This window comes from Rattus norvegicus, chromosome 1 (assembly GCF_021556685.1).
Source record: "Rattus norvegicus strain SHRSP/BbbUtx chromosome 1, alternate assembly SHRSP_T2T, whole genome shotgun sequence".
NCBI lineage: Eukaryota > Metazoa > Chordata > Mammalia > Rodentia > Muridae > Rattus > Rattus norvegicus.
This window is the reverse complement of record NC_141534.1, coordinates 212,665,919-212,683,056: the sequence shown is the minus strand read 5'-3', so window position 1 is coordinate 212,683,056 and position 17,138 is coordinate 212,665,919. Positions and strand designations below refer to the sequence as shown.

Sequence of the window (17,138 nt, the reverse complement as noted above, 5' to 3'; positions counted from 1 at the left end):
GCTCAACCTCCTTAAATCACATGGTCAGAAAGGCAAACAGTAATCATCTAGGGGCACAGACAATGCCCAGGCCTGTCCAGCCTTGGCCTCTGCCCCAGTTGATCTTGCTTGGCAGCCAGAGGCATGTAGTCCCCCTTGGAGTCCGTCAGAAAGGGGTGACCAGTGATGAACCACCCTGTGTACCCTGCCCCACCAATCCTCTCAGAGTACTGGAGCTTCAGGCTGTGTTTCCTGATTTGGGCTGAGCTTAAGGCCCCCAGAAATAGGGCTATTTGTTTGCAGCTGGCATTTGTATTGGAAGCTGAGGCTGACAAAGAGGACAGCTTAAAGCCACAGACTCATAGGCAGGCAGGCAGGCAAGTAGAACTGGGCTTGGCACTCCCTGTGCCTGAGGCCACTCCTCAGGCCCTCTAGCCTTCCCAGGTCTTGAGCCAAGCAGACAGCATGGCCCCAGGACACAGCTGACCCAACAGGAATAGCCTCCTACCCACCAGTTCTTAGGGAGAGGGGCTCAGGCCAGACTGGTCACAACTGGGGTCATCCCGTCTACTCATCTGTCTCAGTTTGAGGAGAGAAGTGGGCCCCGAAGAACCAGCTCCTGGGCATCTGGTAACATTGTGCTAATTTAAGGTCCCAGGAGGCCAGTGACAGCAGTGACCTCATTAGGGCCGAGTTGTCCTGGCCCCTGAAAGGTCACACTCATGGCGGTCGATCTCACTTCACCTTCCCAGCAATCCAACAGACTGTGTTCCTTACACTCAGCTCATTTAGGAAGACTGGGAAACTGAGGCATCAGGACTCAGCACCCTTCCCAAGACTGCACACACATGCCAGAGCTGAGACTTGAACTCACAACCTCAGGCTCCACAGCAAATGTCTCCTCCCTCTCCTCTGGGTGCCTCCTCTCCCCACATGTGCAGTGTGTGTATATCACGACTCCCCAGATACTCCAAAACCACTGTCTTAGTGGCCGTTAGCCTGTCCTTGTCTTCACATCTGCTGTGAATGACCAACTTCTTTGGCGCTCAAAGAGAGAGTAGAGCTGGCATTCTCTGTCTTGGGCACAGAGGAGAGTCCCCAATAACCATCACGAATATATATACAAATTTGTGGATCCAGAAATCTGAAAAACAAAGCAAAGAGCTAAAATACTCCCTTCAGCTTTCTCCCGGATGGCCATCTGACCCCTGGGAATGATTTCTCCAGCCTGGGCGTCTATTTATAGATCAGAGTCTGGTCCAAGTTTGAAGGAAGGGAAGTTCAGGGTGGGCTGTGGCTAGAGGGCAGAATTCTGGCCCCTCTCTTTGTTTTTCACAAACGCTGAGCCTGAAGCTAGAGGACCGGAGCACAGGACAGTGGAGAACATGGGCTGAGCCCAGCAGGACCTGTGGCCCTAAGAGCCATTCCAAACCTAGGGCTCTCGGTCCAAGATTGGATTTCGATTCCCACCATGCTGTATGGCCCTAAGGATTTTATTTTCTTCTCTGGGCTCCTGCTCCCATCTATGAAGGTAGCATTGCAGTGTGATAGCCTCCCAGTGCCAGTCCAAGTCACGACCACCACCCTACCATCACCACCACCCCACCCCACTCTTCTGTAAACTTCAAAGTGTGTTAGCATGAGCAAGGAAGGGCCCAGGTGCCCTGGCCTCAAAGCTCCTCACCTACTGAGGCACTGTCTCAGAACAAGCTGAGACAGTGTGCTTCGCTGACCAGGACCTGCTATCCCTGGAGCCTCCTCTGTCCCCTGAGTGACCCCTCAGGATGCTTGGGGACTTATGGGCATGCTCCTTTGAGCCTAGGCCCCCCAAAGAGAAAAGTCCTGGGCACCCTTTCTCCACCTTTGTAGCTGTCCAGTATGCCTTGTAAGGGTCATGGCATGGTGCCTAGTGCCACCAGAAAGTCACCCAGCATAGGTCTGGCCACAGCGAGGGCCTCCTGGCTGCAGTTCACCCCATCCCTCCCTTGGGCTTCCAAGCCTGACTATATAAAGAACTGACTCCTGTGCCCACAGCTTTGATTGTCCTGGGGACAATAGGAAGGGTCCCTGGGGATCCTGTGCTATAGAAGTATCAGGAGTGTTGACCTCAGGCATCATCCAAGGTTATCATCCAAGGCTCACTCCAGAGGGAGTCACTCTGATGTCTCTTTCTGCCCCAAGGAGAGTGTGGACAGTGATGGGTGTTTTCAGAGCTGACTATGTCAAGGTTCTACTCAAGGTGAAGATCCAGGACCCTTCTCCCAAACCATGGGAGCTTAAGTCAAGGGTCTTGAATGGAGCCTAGGGCCCTGAAATTCATGGTCAGGCATGGGTCACATGCCTATAACTGTGATAGCCAAGGCCACCCTCCATTGACCCTGGAAATTAGACTAGGACTTGAGAACTTGAAGCCACTTAGGAACCTGAGGCCACCTCTGTCTTTCAGCATGGAGATGTGTGACCAGAGACACAACATCACCATGTGTCCTCTGTGTGACAAGACCTGCAGCTACTGGAAGATGAGCTCAGCCTGTGCCACAGCGCGTGCCAGTCACCTCTTTGACAATCCTGCCACTGTCTTCTTTTCTGTGTTTATGGCCCTCTGGGGTAAGTGGAGTCTTCACCTCGGGCCACCCACACAGATACACTCTCTTCTGACTCTGAGCCTGATGTTCATAGGTCTGTGTCCTGGGTGTGAAGGTGGGTCTCATGGTGTACCTGATGGCCACAGGTCTGTCCTGTATCCAGGATGAGTAAGGGTCTTCTAACCTGGCTGAAATGTGTCGGTATCGCCCAGGCTTTGAGAAATCCTTCTGTGGACTGTCATCCAGAGGGTCATAGTTGTCTGAGGTCACCCAGCTCTGAATAGCAGTGGCCAAATTAAACCACAGTCTTCAAGCCTCAGCCTGATGAGAGTTAGGGACAGCTAGCTATTCCCCACAGAGACTCTAAACCCAGCTGTCATAGTCTGGGGCCCAGACTTCAGCTCTGGAGACAAGCAAGGCTGGGAAGTGTGGTGGTGGTGGTCGTGTGTGTGTGTGTGTGTGTGTGTGTGTGTGTGTGTTCATGGGTGCACATGGAGGGGATTTGTTTGACTCTGTATTGCACTTAATTTATTTTGTATGCATGTAGAGGGGTGCACAGGAGCCATGAAGAGGTCAGAGGACAATATTCAGAAATTGGTTCTCTCCTTCCACCATGTAGGTCCAAGGGTTACTTCGATTGTCAGGTTTGGCAGCAAGTATCTTTGCCCAGTGAGCCACATCACCAGCCCCACCTTGTGTTTCCAAAACAGTGTCTCTTACTGACCTGGAACTCACCAAGTAATGCTAGACCAGCTGTCTGGGGAACTCCAGGGATCCTCCTGTGTCTGCCTCCCCAGCACTGAGATTACAATTACATGCTCTAACACCCAGCTTCTCCTATGGATTAGAGGGATTGAAGGCAGGTCTTAGGGCCAGCTCCCGAGCCCTCCCTAGGGATTCTGATAGCAAATGAGACAGATGCCTTCTTTGCAAGCAGGATTTCATACAGCCTTGCCAGCAGGGGTTACAGGATTGACACAGGGGCAACTGGTTCCCACACTGGCCTCAGGTTCTGAGCAAACACCTCCAGGGCTCACAGCCGAGAGGAAATGGCAAGGAAGAGAAAGGGCAGGGTCACCTAGGAGAGGCTGCCTAGGAGAGATGGAAAGCCCTTGAACTGAGCTATGATAACCTTATAGATTGCATTTGAGTTAGAGAGGGCCCACTTTACACCCTGTCCAGACTCAACTGGCCGACTGGTTGCAGGGTCAGAACAAAGGCCAGGACAATAGCCTTACTAGGCAAAGAGGTAATTCTGGGTCCCTTCCTAGTCTGTGTGGTCTTAGCCTGTGATGGTCAGACAAGCACCTTTCTAACAGAGAAAAACTACCCAAGATGTATCAGCCCCTTCTTCCCCTGGATCTCATACAGCCCAGTCTCCCCTCTGCCTGAAGGTCCCAGTCTGAGGGTAGCTCCTTGGTACCAATGTCCTGTAGCAACAGCAGCAGCTCAGAGTTGGATTGACCTACATGGCTGGGAGGCAGGCGTACAGACAGCAGAGAAGACATGCAAAGGGTGAAAGGCCCACTAGCGGGCCTGGCAGATTATTCAGAGCCACCTCTTAAGCCACTGGGCAGCCCAGTGTGTATTGGGACTCTGAGGTCTAAGCTCGGCTTCCTCATCTGTCTATAAGCTGGGAATGTGATGAGAGGAAGGAGGCCGTGGGCACAGGCTCAGCCCATGTTCTGCACCTTTTATGAATGGTTGCTGCCACTGAACACACTGGATTATTGGGTTGGGATGAGGTTAAGAAAATGCCTATGAAAGTACCCACAGAATGGGACTTGGGAGACAATTCAATTCAGTAGAATTGTGCAAGCTTAAGGATCTGAGTTCAAATCCCCAGCATCCCTGTTTTTTGTTTTTTTTTTTTTTTAAGTGTGACTATTTGTGTGCAACCTCAGAACTTTGGTGGCAGCAACACAATAGATGATCATTGATGTTTGGGGACTGACAGACTCTCTAAAAAGACTTACCAGTCAGTGTGTAAGGGGTACTGCCAAGTATTTGGCACTCCAGAAATCACAAAAGCAAGCCCAGCCGTGTTCAGTCTTAGTAACTAGGATTCCAAGGAAACAGTATGTGCAAAGGCCCTGGGGGTGAGGTGCAGGATGCTAAAGGAGCCTGCTGCTGCAGGAAATGGGTGGGAGTATGTCAGGGGATCATAGAGAGGCCAGCAGGGACCTGCTCTAAAGAACTTCATGTTCTTGCTAGGAGGAATCAGAAGCCAACACTCTGGGTCACCGTGTCATAGATATTTTCCTGCCTTACACTGAGTCAGAGACCATAAATGACAGAGTAAGTTCTTCAGTGATTGGCCAGAAGGGACTCGACTGCAGTGGAGGACAGTGGCCAGAGCATTCTCTGAGCTGGACGTCAGCTCCTCAGGGTACCTGGGTCCACCACATTTCCCAGGGTACACTGCTGCCAACCTTGGGAGGATCTGCTTCCACATTGTGTCTGACAATGAAGTCTCTCCCTCGTGAATTCTAGGAGGAAAGGTGGGAGAGGAGCATCTGGAGCCTCCGCCTGCCTCGAAGCTTGAGCATCAGCCTCTAGGGTGAGGCTTCCGCTGCAGAGGAGGTGTTTATGTGGCCCCACACTTCATTTGAGCTTAATCATTTGAGATCTCCAGAGACAGGGACTTGGCTGCAGCCCAGATATGGAAACCATAACCTCCCACAGCAGACCTTGAATTTGTTTGTCTGTTTGGTGGGTGCATTAGGGTTGAAACTAGAGGCATCCTGAAGCCAGTTCCATAAGGGCTAAGCTTGACTTCTATCAAAAGGCTCATGGAGGGTCCTCACCGAAATTCCACCCACGGGCCTTGCCTTGAGGATGGGAAGTGTTCACCAACAGTGAATGAAGTCCTGTCACAGGTAGTGGGTAACACAACCATTGTCGTGGACTCTCCCATGTGCACAGAGCCATCCATCTTGCCTTTGCAGAGACCTGTGGTACCTACTCTGTACCCTGTTCCAAAGAAGGTGGCACCTGGTGGCTTTTTAAAATTTTTTTCTTACTGTTGATTTTTTTTTTAAATACAGGGTTCCGTGAAGCTAACACTAGCTTCAAACCTGATATATATCCAGGGATGACCTTGAACTCCTACTCCTCTTGCTTTTGTTTCAAGTGTTTAATGATCAGGGGTGTGTGCTATCATGGCCATACAGACTCCATCTCTGACAGCATCTTTTTAATACTGCCCCTCATTCCTGACCCCTTGCTGCTGCCCCAGGTTGGAGCATACCCTGCTCACCTAGGGCAGCCCCACAGTGATACCCCCAACCCCAGCACAAAGACAGAACACTGCCAGATTGGCCACTTTGATCCAACTTGATTACTTTTTCACTGGCCTAGCAACATGCATAGCAGCTCAGGGATTTACCTCAGCTTCCCTCTAGCTGCTGTGTAGCAGTAGGAAGAGACTCTGCGCATGTGTGTGTGTGTGTGTGTGTGTGCATGTACATGTGTGTGTGTGTGTGCTTGAGTGTGTGTGCACATGTGTATGTGTTGTTTGCACATACGTGTACATACTTGAGTGTGTTCTCTCACCTGCCGTGTTTTGGTGCCACTCTAGTGAAAATGACTAGAAAGGACATTCATGCCTGTTCTCTGGGGACAGGGGCCATTTGCCCATTTACCTTCCAGTGAGGCTAGTCCTTACCATTTCAGAATCCTTCAGGGAGCTTGCCAAAGAGCAACTTCTAGGGCTGCTGTGCAGTTCAGAGGGAGAGCCCATGGTTAGCCTTCATGAAGCCCTGAGTTCAATCCCTAGGACCAAGAGAATGCAAAATCCTGGATACCTTGTCTGACCTAGGGCATTGTCACCCAGAACCCTAAATCTGTGTGTTGAACAAGATTGGTGGGCTGCCCTGTGTCTGCAGACATCCGGGGGGTATGTTCTCTAATGAGGGTTCGGAAGCACAGAGAGGTTAAGTGATTTTCCAGAGATCACACAGGCTGAAATAGATGATGCTTGTCTACCTGTCTGCCTGACTGCCTCTGAGATTCAAGTAAGGGCTCTGTATTCATAACTTAACATTCAAACACTCTCCTAGCCCCTGCAAGATGCCCTCCTGGGAAAAGAGATGTGTGCCCTGAGCTGGTAGTAAGGGCACACAGGAAGGAGTTGCCCAGCATGGCTCACAGTCTGGGAATGAGATTCTTCTCATGAAATGTGAGTATGTGGTGGTACAGGCAGCCGTTATTTAACATTGAACATCTACTTTTCCCAGGTAGCCCTAGCCAGCAATAGGCCAATTAAACAGCTAAGTAACAGTATAAATCAGAGAGGAGAGTCATTCAGTGTGGCCACACTGGGAAGAGGGACAAAGAGGTGAAGTGACTCCTGAGTCTGTCTTCAGGGTCTGGACATGAGGCTCAGGCTTCAACAGAGGGCAGGAGGAGTGCAGAGCTGAGAGTCCTGGTCAGGGTGTGGTCCTGCCCGTCACTGACCCATCACCGTCTCAGCTCCAGTCTCTCCTGCAAGGTGGTCTGACAAGTTCTCAGACCTGTGTGAGGTCTCTGGGAGACAAGCTCCCCCTCTGTCTGGCACCAGGCTTCAGCCTTTCTCTTCCTCAGCGTGAGACTCCTGGGAAAATTCCAGTTCCTTGGGTTCCATTGTTTAAACAGTCTGATGGCAGAAGGGAGGGGCACAGGAGTCTCTTCAGAATTTCTTTGCTCCAGCCAGGATGGTGGGAGTTTGTCAACGGCCTCTCTGAGACCCCGTTACTCTGCACCTTCAAAGCGCTGCCAGGCCTGAGGAAGAGCAGCTAGAAGCTTTCATTCTTCTGAGGCTGGGGTCTCACCAGCATGTCTCCTTTGTGTGCCTGTCCATCAAGTAGAGAAGCAAGTACTGGCTCACTCCACGCCCACCCGTTTGAGAGAAAGAGGCCTTGCCTCAGAGAAAGGAAGCTTAGGGCCAAAGGAAAGAAACAAGAAGGGGGCCCACGGGAGAGAGCTGCGGGAAGTAAGGACAACCCATCCTGGGTCCTTTGCACGGAGAGCTGTCAAGGGCCTTTAGCAGGAGATCTCAAATCCCTCATCAATTACCCTTTCATTACCCTCTGAAGGATTAGTTCTCCCCAAATCCCTCCTTCCATTGAGGCCTTTTCCTGCACTCCAGCTGTTCCCAGCTCTGCACAATGGCAGGCCTGCAGTACTGTTCCCTGCTGGTGCAATGAGGAGTGGGCCTCAGTGTCCCCCAGAACTGCCGTTTTAATCTTTAAAACTGCTCTTTAATCTTTGCCTCACTAGCGTGGGCTCAGCAATCCTGGTTTCCGGCGGCTCCTGCCTGCGATGTCTGACATCTTAAAGCTCGTAATGAAATGTCACGTTGAGCAACTTTGAGCCCATTTAGCTATTTGGCACCATCAATTTTCTGACATTATAGAATAATCACAGGTCTCGGTCGTCTGTCAGTTTCGCACAGAACAAAGGACCCCGGTGCTTTCTGCCCAGCAGCAGGGTCTGGAGAGACTTCTGAATGACAAGTCAGATTGGAGCCTGAGATTTGATGGTGTTGTCCCAGACTGGGCCCCATCACCTCAAGCTGGAAGGGGACCATGAGGAAAGTTACAATGCAACCGTGGGCTGGGATCAGAAGGCCAGTGGTGGGTCATGAGCTGATCTTCTGTAGCCAGAAGATTGGGTCCCTGTGACCCACGTAAAAATACAGGGATACCATTGTCAGCTCTGAAGGTTAGGCAGCGGGGGAGCCCCAGGCCTAGTAACTCCCTGGAAACCCGGCTCTGAGCCTGGACAGAGCAAGCATCTCCCCTGATGGGAATAAGGGCATCATATGCACCACTCCAGGGAGCACACCCCACTTCTTTGCATGGCCTGAAGACCGGATACCCCAGATTCAGATCCTGTGGGGACACCAGATCCTGGGGCATAGGTGCCCTTTCTTACTGTGTCCTCACACAATAGGGAGTCCCTCAATAAGGGCCCCACCTCCCACACCATCACTTTGAAGGTGGGGACCATAACATAAAGATTTAGGATTTACATGTCCAGAAGTCTATCAGGGAGCTAATGCACAAATGACTGATTATGGTACATGCCATCAGCCATCATCACATGCTGGCCCTGAGTTCAGCCAGTATTTAAAAAAAAGAAAAAAAAAAAAAAAGCTAGAGATAGGGACGTGGCTAGGTAGCGGGAGCACATGAGGACATGAGTTCAAATCCCCAGAGCCCAAGTAAAGATTGGCCATAAAGTTGTAGATGTTTTCATATTTGGGGCCACACAGAACAATTTCGTCATTTCAGTCCCTGACCTGGGTCAGGGTGACTGATACAGGAGGTGTCCTTCAGAAGAGCTGGGTGGTAAGAGCAGGCCCCACCTGAGGGCTTCTAAAAACATACAGAGCTCATGCCCAGTCTGATCCAGGCAGCTCCAGAGACTCGCTCACGACGCAGTGCAGGATCCTCCAAGTGAAGACAATTGTGTGACACACTATAGCCAAAACAAATGCTTGAGGAAACAGGACTGTGCTATTCCGGCCCAGGGTGGCGAGCTTGCTATTTTAGAGTCTGTGCATGGCTCTGCCCATGCATAGATAAAGAAGTTTTCCTTTCCACAAGCCATGTCGCTGTCACAAGATCAGGGTATAGGTCTTGCCGTTGGTAGAGAAGGTCCCAGTGCACCTGTGTCTCAGTTTGTACCTATGAGGTGGGGTGTGTTATTCAAGCAGCAGTGGTGGCACTGGGGATCGTGTAAATGGGGGTCCATGTGGGAGGATGATGTTGTTTGACAGTATGTGCGATGCAGGATGTCGACACCAAGGAAAGCATTATCAGGACCACAGGTGTCCTAGGAAAGTGAGTGAGTAGACTTCCCTCAGCCCATGAGGAAAGGACTTTTCTCCCTTGATCTGATGCCCAGCACTGAGGTCTGATCCTGCCTCTGTCTGAGCTTCCTTGACTCCTTCCTGCGGTCTCATCTGAGCATGGTCTCACCTTCTAGTCCACCTCAGCACAGAACCCGGCTGATGTGTGCCACCAGGTCTGTGGCCAAGCACAGAAGGCCCAGCTCCGGCATCCGAGTACCAGCACTGGCTTCCAGCTCACATGAAAGAAACAGGCAATTTCCACTTTCATTAATATTAAATGTTTCTTTCTCAACATAGTTGAGGGTTATTGGGTCTTGGTTAGCCTGGATCCCAACAGCATTTGGGATACAGAAGCAGGAGGAACTCTGTGAGGTCAAGGTCAGTTTGGTCTATTAAGTGAGTTCCTGGCCAGCCAGAGCTGCACAGAGAGACCCTGTGGAGAGAGAGGGAGAGAGAGAGAGAGAGAGAGACAGAGACAGAGACAGAGACAGAGAGACAGAGAGACAGAGACAGAGAGAGGGAGAGGGAAAGGGAGGGAGGGAGACAGAGGAAAAGCTCAAATAGTTTGACATATAAGGTAGGACCATGATTGCTCTTCCCTCAAAGAGATCTAGTACCCCTCAGTGTTATTCCAGTGAGGAAACCAAGCACAGACCCAAGGGTAACCAGAATCAGTTCTGAGTTCTCTTCTGAGCTTGCCCTCAGACACAATGTGGCACCTCCCAACCCTCCACGCCATGCTTTGTTTTCTTCTGCAATCATTCCTTCTGTTTCTGATGCTGGTGCACACGAGGTCACCCCACCGCCACAGAAGTGTGGCACTCTACTGCCTGTCAGTGACTGCAACCAACAGGCCAGGGATGTGCAGAACAGGAGACTGGAGGTGTCAGAGCCCAGCCACCTAACACTGCCTGAAGTCTCGTTTTTTGTTGTCTTGGAGATAAAGCCCCTGATATTAACACTGTCAGGGCAGGAACTTCAGAGGCAGTAGAGGCAGGGCAGAAGTTTGTTTCTTCTGGAGCCTGGCTCCTCTCACGGACTCCCCAAGCAAGACCCTTGTCCACGTTACCTCCCCATAGGCAGGGAAGTTTTACAGAAGGGTTTATACTCCCTCTCAGGTCCTGAAGGATGCTTGGGTGTGTCCTCAGTGAGCACTCAGTGAGCTCAGAGCACTGAGATTTCCAGACCTCTCAGGCTTCACCGCTCTGCTGAGGGCATCCTCAGTCCTGACTTCCAGCTCTCAGAGTCAAATGATACACGACTGTAACCGGTCACCCACTTGCCACGGAACACCAGACCTGTTCCTGACCTTGCAGGCATCCATACTCCCAACCTCTGCTCACCTCTGTTCCTGGCCTCTGATGACAGCACCTCCCTCTTCTCAGCCCCCATTCCTGTATTTGTACTTCTCATCATGGTCTCATGGTCCCACCATGTTGACTAAAAATGACAAGTTTGCCTCCTTACTTCTAAGACACAGCTGCATGTCCCCAACACGCTCAGCATCCACCCATGCACCTTAGCTGCCCTGAACAACACTGTCCTATGCATGGGTGCTTCCCTCGGGGTTGCTGACACTGCCCTTGCACAGACACCCAGTAGCTGGATGGACGATGTGGTGGGGGTCCTGGCTGGAGGTCTCTGAAGCCCCTATGCTTTGAACAATGGCTGAGGTTGTGTAGTCTCCCACCAGACGTAAGTAAGCATAAGCAAACAGACATTCCCCTTTCTTTGCGACTTGACCAACCTTTGCCTTTTATCTTTAGGGTGAGGAATCTTGTTCTGACGATGTGAGGGAGGATTTCGTTTTTAGTTTTGTTTCCTGTTTATTTATCTTTTGTTTGAGTCACCGTGGTTGTGGTTTTTGGTCCCTTTGGTGGAGAGTGAGGCTGAGCTCCTCTACAAACCTGTTGCTCATTTGCATGTCTCCTTTCGAGAATTCGCTCTTCACATCCTTAGCCCATTTGGTTTGGGTTGTTTTGTTTTGATTAATGTATTTGTGTGTGTGTGCTGTGTGCTCACGTGAATTTATGAGTGCTCTGTACATATGTGAGCCCTTGGAGCAGAAGAGGAATTACAGGTGGCCATGAGCGTCATGTAGGTGCTGGGAACCGAACTCAGGTCCTCTGCTCTCTCACAGTCCTATTTCCTAGGGACTCAGCTTTTTTTTTTTTTTTTTTTTCCGGAGCTGGGGACCAAACCCAGGGCCTTGCGCTTGCTAAGCAAGCGCTCTACCACTGAGCTAAATCCCCAACCCCACACTCAGCTTTGAGTCTCATCTAGAAATAGGAATTAGATGTGTGTGTGTGTGTGTGTGTGTGTGTGTGTGTGTGTGTGTGTGTGTGTGTGTGTGTTTGTATGAATGTTTTACCTGCATATGTTTCAAATATGTTCTGGTATCCACAGAGACTGGAAGAGGGTGTTGGGTGCTCTGGAACTGGAATTACAAATGGTTGTGAGAATGGGTGCTGGGAATCGAACCTGGGTCCTCTGAAAGAGCAGTCAGTCCCCTTAACCACTGAACTATCTCTCCAGCATAGCATTAGGATTAGCATTAAGAAAGGACATTAGGATGCTTCTCCCTTTGTCCTGGGACTGTGGCCATATCCTCATGGCTCTGGCTTCCACCCAGAAGCCACCAGGATTCCCAAATGGGGCATCTTATTTCTGTCTTGATGTCCCTACTTATCAGATAAACAATTTATAGCCTATGAGCCTGTTTTGTCCTTTGTAAGACAGTGAGAAATCAACCCTGGTCGGTAACTTCAGGGTTTCACGGAGGCACTCTGCATGACAGTTCTTGGCACAGCATCTTGCATGTGGCAGCCTGAGAATCTCAAGCTCTAATGACCATCCCCCTGCCTCTGCTGACTTCCTGAGAGCAGTATTCACACCAAGAATTCAGCTGTTGTGTCTGCCTTTGAAAGCTGCACGTTCGTAAATCACCCGTCCATCAGTGAACATTGTGGGAGCCAGTCTGGGCCAAGTATCCACTGTGTAGTATGAACAGAGGAGTTAGGCCTTATTCCTGCCCCAGGTACCTAAAAATGCTACCCATGTGAACAGGGGTTGTCCTAGAAGGTGGCAGGAACAAATGCAGTCTGGGGTTGGCCCTGTATCCGTTCCTTTTTCATACAACAATGAAATGTCTGAGATGGGGTCACTTTATAGAGCGAAGAGGTTCATTTTAACTTTTGGTACTGGAAGTTCAAGGTCAAGAGCCCACATCTGGGGATGGCCTTGGTGCTGGCAACAGTGTAAGGCAGTACAGGGTCTCACTTAGCAATGTGTCTCCCTTTCCTCACAGAGCTGCAGGAGCTCATTCACCAGGTCCATCCTGGGGATCTATCTGAACTAATTGACTCCTGAAGGCTCAACCCCTGAACAGCACCGTGGGATCAGCTTCCACTGTCTTCATAGCTCACAGTGGTGATCAAACTTCAACAGAGTCTTAGAAGATGCTCTACCTATACCTGCACTGTAGCATCCTCTGAGGGGTTGGCTGATATGTTTTCTTTTAAGATGTGTATGTATGTGCATACACACTGGAGTGTATGTATGTTGCGTTTGAGTGTAGTACTTTCAGAGGTCAGAAGAGGGCAGCACATTCCCTGGAACTGGAGTTACTGGTAGTTCTGAGCACCATGTGGATGCTGTGATTGGACCTAGGTCCTTTACAAGTGCAGTCAGTGCTCTTAACTGCTGAACCACCTCTCCAGCCCTTGGCTGGTGTGTTCTGGGTGTGCATGGGCAGTGGGGATGGGAATGTGTGTGTGTCTCTCTCTCTCTCTCTCTCTCTCTCTCTCTCTCTCTCTCTCTGTGTGTGTGTGTGTGTGTGTGTGTGTGTGTGTGTGTGTGTGTGTGTGTGTGTGTTGGGAGGAGAGTGTCAATCAGCATCTCCTGGAGGAGGTAGCATTCAAACACTTGGTTAGTCTGTCAGGAATTTAACACAGATCTAGGTGTGATGGTCCAGACCTGTCTACTCTGGAGGTGGAGACAGGAAAATCAGGTTTTCCCAAGGCCTGCTCTCAGCTTGCCTTCTTTGCCTATACATTAAGGCCCAGCCCATGAAGTGGTTCTGCTCACATTCAGGGTGGGTCTTTGACAATCAAGAGAATCTCCTGCAGACATGCCCACAGGCCAATCTGATCTACATGGTTGCTGGCTTGAGGCTTCTTTCTTAAGTGATTCTAGACTGTGGCAAGTTGACAAGTAAAACCAACCATCAGAGCCACGCAGCAGGTTCAAAGCCAGCCTCAGGTACACGGGACCCTGTGAATAAGCCAACCAACCAACCAACCAACCAACCAACAAACAAACAAACAAACAGAAAATGGGACACAGTGGCCAGTGATGCAGTTAGTAGATAGATACAAGGGATGCCTGCAGGGCTCAATGCTAGTGTGCGTGCCCTTACCTTTTCTGACCTCAAGACACCTGTCCCCAACATTTGTGCCCCAGGGTCCCTAAAAGCAATGAGCAATATTACTAGAGACCCAGAGTCAGAGGCTAGCCAATCTGCCCCTCTCTGCCTAGCCGAGTGATCTTGGCTAGAGCTTACACCTACCTCAGTTTCCTCATCTGCAAAGTGGGAAAGCAATGTCCAGGCAGGGTCAGTGAGAGGGCTGAACCTGTTTATTCGTATGGCCCTGGCCTTCCCTCAGCCAACGGCATGGAAGGGACAGGTTCTGTATCGTCTAGGATGCCCAGTGGCCCTGATTGTTTCCCAACATCCTACAGCTGCCACCTTCATGGAGCACTGGAAACGGAAGCAGATGAGACTCAACTACCGCTGGGACCTCACGGGCTTCGAGGAAGAGGAGGTGAGTAGCTGTGTCTGTCCTCCCCAGCCCCCTCTGCCATCTCCTCTGGCTCACGTGGATGCCTCAGGTCCTGACTGGCCCCTGATCCCAGGCGCGGCTCCTGTGGCTCCTCCACTCATCGCCCTGGTATTCCTTGGTTACCAGGGCAACTGTTTTCCATCTACCAGTGTTTTCTGTCTCCATGCTCCCAAAGACACAACACCCATGAGTGTGGGCTCGGGTGCTGGCCAGGGCTCCCCACGCTGACCTCATCACATCTGCGGCTGTGGAGTGTGGGCTGGGAGTTGCTGCTGTGCACAGGCTGCCTTCCTCTCTGTCCTCCATCCAAATCGTCCCTCGGTCTACAAGCAGGGGAGTTTGAGAAGCCTGGCAAAACCTTTAATAACTGGCTCAGTGCAAACATGGCGGTGTTCCAAAGTGGAGACGCTCAATTGTAGATTGCCCTGGAGTTGGGGACAATGGGTCTGTTCAGAATCCCCTGACTGCCATCTCCAGCAGGAATACCCTGTGAGGGTCATTAGGGAGTACTGCCCCACCACCAACCCCAAGGAGAACCTTGGTGTAGAGCAGGCTATTCCCTGCACGTGCTGAGGCATGGCCATAGCCTCGTGTAGCATGCTATCTCCTTCCCTTTCTACAGCAGTCTTCAGGAGCTAGCCTCCTGGGAGCTGGGGTTACAGAGCTGAGGCACACCTAGTGGCATGCCCCACCCCCAAGATTGTAGTTCAGGCTGCCTCTAACTGGCTACATAATCAAGGGTGACCTCAAACTCCCAATCTTCCAGGCTCTGTCTGCAGGGTTGGTGTCGCAGGCAGGTGTACACTGCCACATCTGGTTTGTTCAATGCTGGGGATCTAACCCACGGCCTTATGCAGGCAAACACTGTCCCATCTCAGCTACGTTGCCAGTGTCCCTCCCATGCTTGCCTTTTATAAGTGAGGCCCTCCCTGTCCCTCCCCCTCCCTCTCTCTGGATCTTGAACCATACTAGTGCTGCTCCTAAGCCCCAGCCATGTGCCCTTACAAAACCCACACAGCTCACACCCTCCTGAGTCCTAGACTGCTGGTTACTCTTGGCCACATGCACCTTTCGAAGAGCCTGCAGTGGCTTTTGCTCCATGCTGAAGCCATACTGTTCTTCTGCATTCCCAGTTTGACAGCCAGATTATGGTTGTAGATTATGGTTATAAACCAGGGCTCTGGGACCACAGTACTTGACTTCATCTGACCTGAGACCACCACTGCTGTGTGGCCTGCGGTATATTGGTTAACATCTCTGTGCCCAGGGCCCTTTACTGCCTCCTAGGCATTGAAAAGCAAGCCACACTTGACTAGACAGGGGAGGTCTGTGCTGGGCATAGCTGTGCCAGGGCACAGAAAATTTCCCAGAATTATTTGACTAGCCATAGCCAGGTCTCACCTGCCACCCACGTAACAGCGTCTGTCCTCTTCTGCAGTGAGTCCATTTCACAAGTGGCCGGTGCTCTGTACCTGGTGCAGGAAGAGCTCTGGCCTGGGTGGGCCCACTGACCCCCAGGTGGCCCCTCTCCTTGGCTGCTGTTTTCATGTTAATAATTCCAATAGAAGAAACACCAGCTGGGCCTTACTGTCCTGGTGGACACACTTCCAAGATGTCCTGAAGGCTGAGGGGAATAATTCACAACCCCCATCTTAACCCCACCACCCTAAGATCCCTAAGGCTTGATTTCTGAGAGGTATCCCTGAGGCCACCAGGCATACAACTCCAGTGGGCCTAAGCGAGTCCCCCAGAGTAAGCCGCTCATGTCCGACACCGCTGACCACGGTCCTGGTGGAGTGGGTAGACTCAGATGAAGAGGCTGCCTCTACCCTCCTCCCCACACCCAGTGGTCTGAACCCCAGGTTGTCTGGACACAGAAGGAAACCAGGTCATTGTTCTGAGAGCTTCTCCACTGAGCTGAGGATTGTGGGAAGCGTATAAACCTGGCATCTGGGAGTGGCAGGCATCCAGCCCCTGTTCTGTTCCATCATCCTGGGTCTACAGATAAACAACCGCACTAATGCGTTTTTCTGTTTTGTCTTTATTCCCGGTTCCCCGCAGGAAGCTGTCAAGGTTTGGAATTATTTTTTGGTCACTCTGTCTTCCTCTAGCCTGTCTCTGGGGAGAGGGACCTTCGCACACATGCTCCTGTCTTTCCACCGGACATCTCCTCAATGGCTCTCACCTGGGCTCTGCTCTCTCCTGGCCTGGTCTCACCTGACCTGTTCTTTTCCTTCCAGCACCTTCTGCTGAATTGCTCTGGGCTCCCCGAGGCCTGGCATCTCCAGCCTGCCTGCGCTTGCTGCCTTTCGCTACATCTCTTTTGACTCCCGTGGCTACTCCACAGAATGTTCCAGAGGGTCAGTTCACGGCTGGGTGCTCATTGAAGCCTGGCACAGCCAAGACCCCATGCAGGACACAGAGGACAGACCCTCTGGCCTTCCATTGAGCTGGGGTTCCTAGGGAGAGGGGGAGTCCAGGGCTGAGATTCAGGCCAAGTTCAGGGAGTTTTATGTTGGAAATATGACAGCCAGCTGTGAACTGGTCCCCAGGGTCCCCAAGGCAAATACATGAACTCATATGGAGGGACTCAACACTAACACAGTCTTTCTTGACTTGCTGTCTTTCTCAGGATCATCCCAGAGCAGAGTATGAAGCCAGAGTCTTAGAGAAGTCACTGAGAAAAGAATCCAGAAACAAAGAGGTACAGCTCCTGCTCTTTACTTCCCACAGTGAGATGCAGTGTGTCTAAAGTGTGGTCAGGGGTCAGCAAGCACCATTGTGTATCAGGTATGACCAGGAGTCAGCAAAAACTATATTTTCCCAGTAGAGAGGCATCAACAAATACTGTGTGCTCTCTGCAGACGAGAGCTTAGCTCAGATTGTAAATATTTA

At 51.1% G+C, this 17,138-nt stretch overlaps 1 protein-coding gene across 14 annotated transcripts in view; it reads left to right on the top strand.

The window, feature by feature from the left end:
• Nucleotides 1–17,138, top strand: part of Ano1 (anoctamin 1) — a 148,586-nt gene that overhangs the window by 99,280 nt on the left and 32,168 nt on the right. For 6 of the 14 annotated variants that reach the window (NM_001107564.1, XM_087562196.1, XM_087562141.1 and 3 more), the window contains 3 exon segments: nt 2,426–2,586; nt 14,143–14,237; nt 16,876–16,947. In NM_001107564.1, the coding sequence (NP_001101034.1) occupies nt 2,426–2,586; nt 14,143–14,237; nt 16,876–16,947 (328 nt within the window). 14 annotated transcript variants of the gene reach the window in all.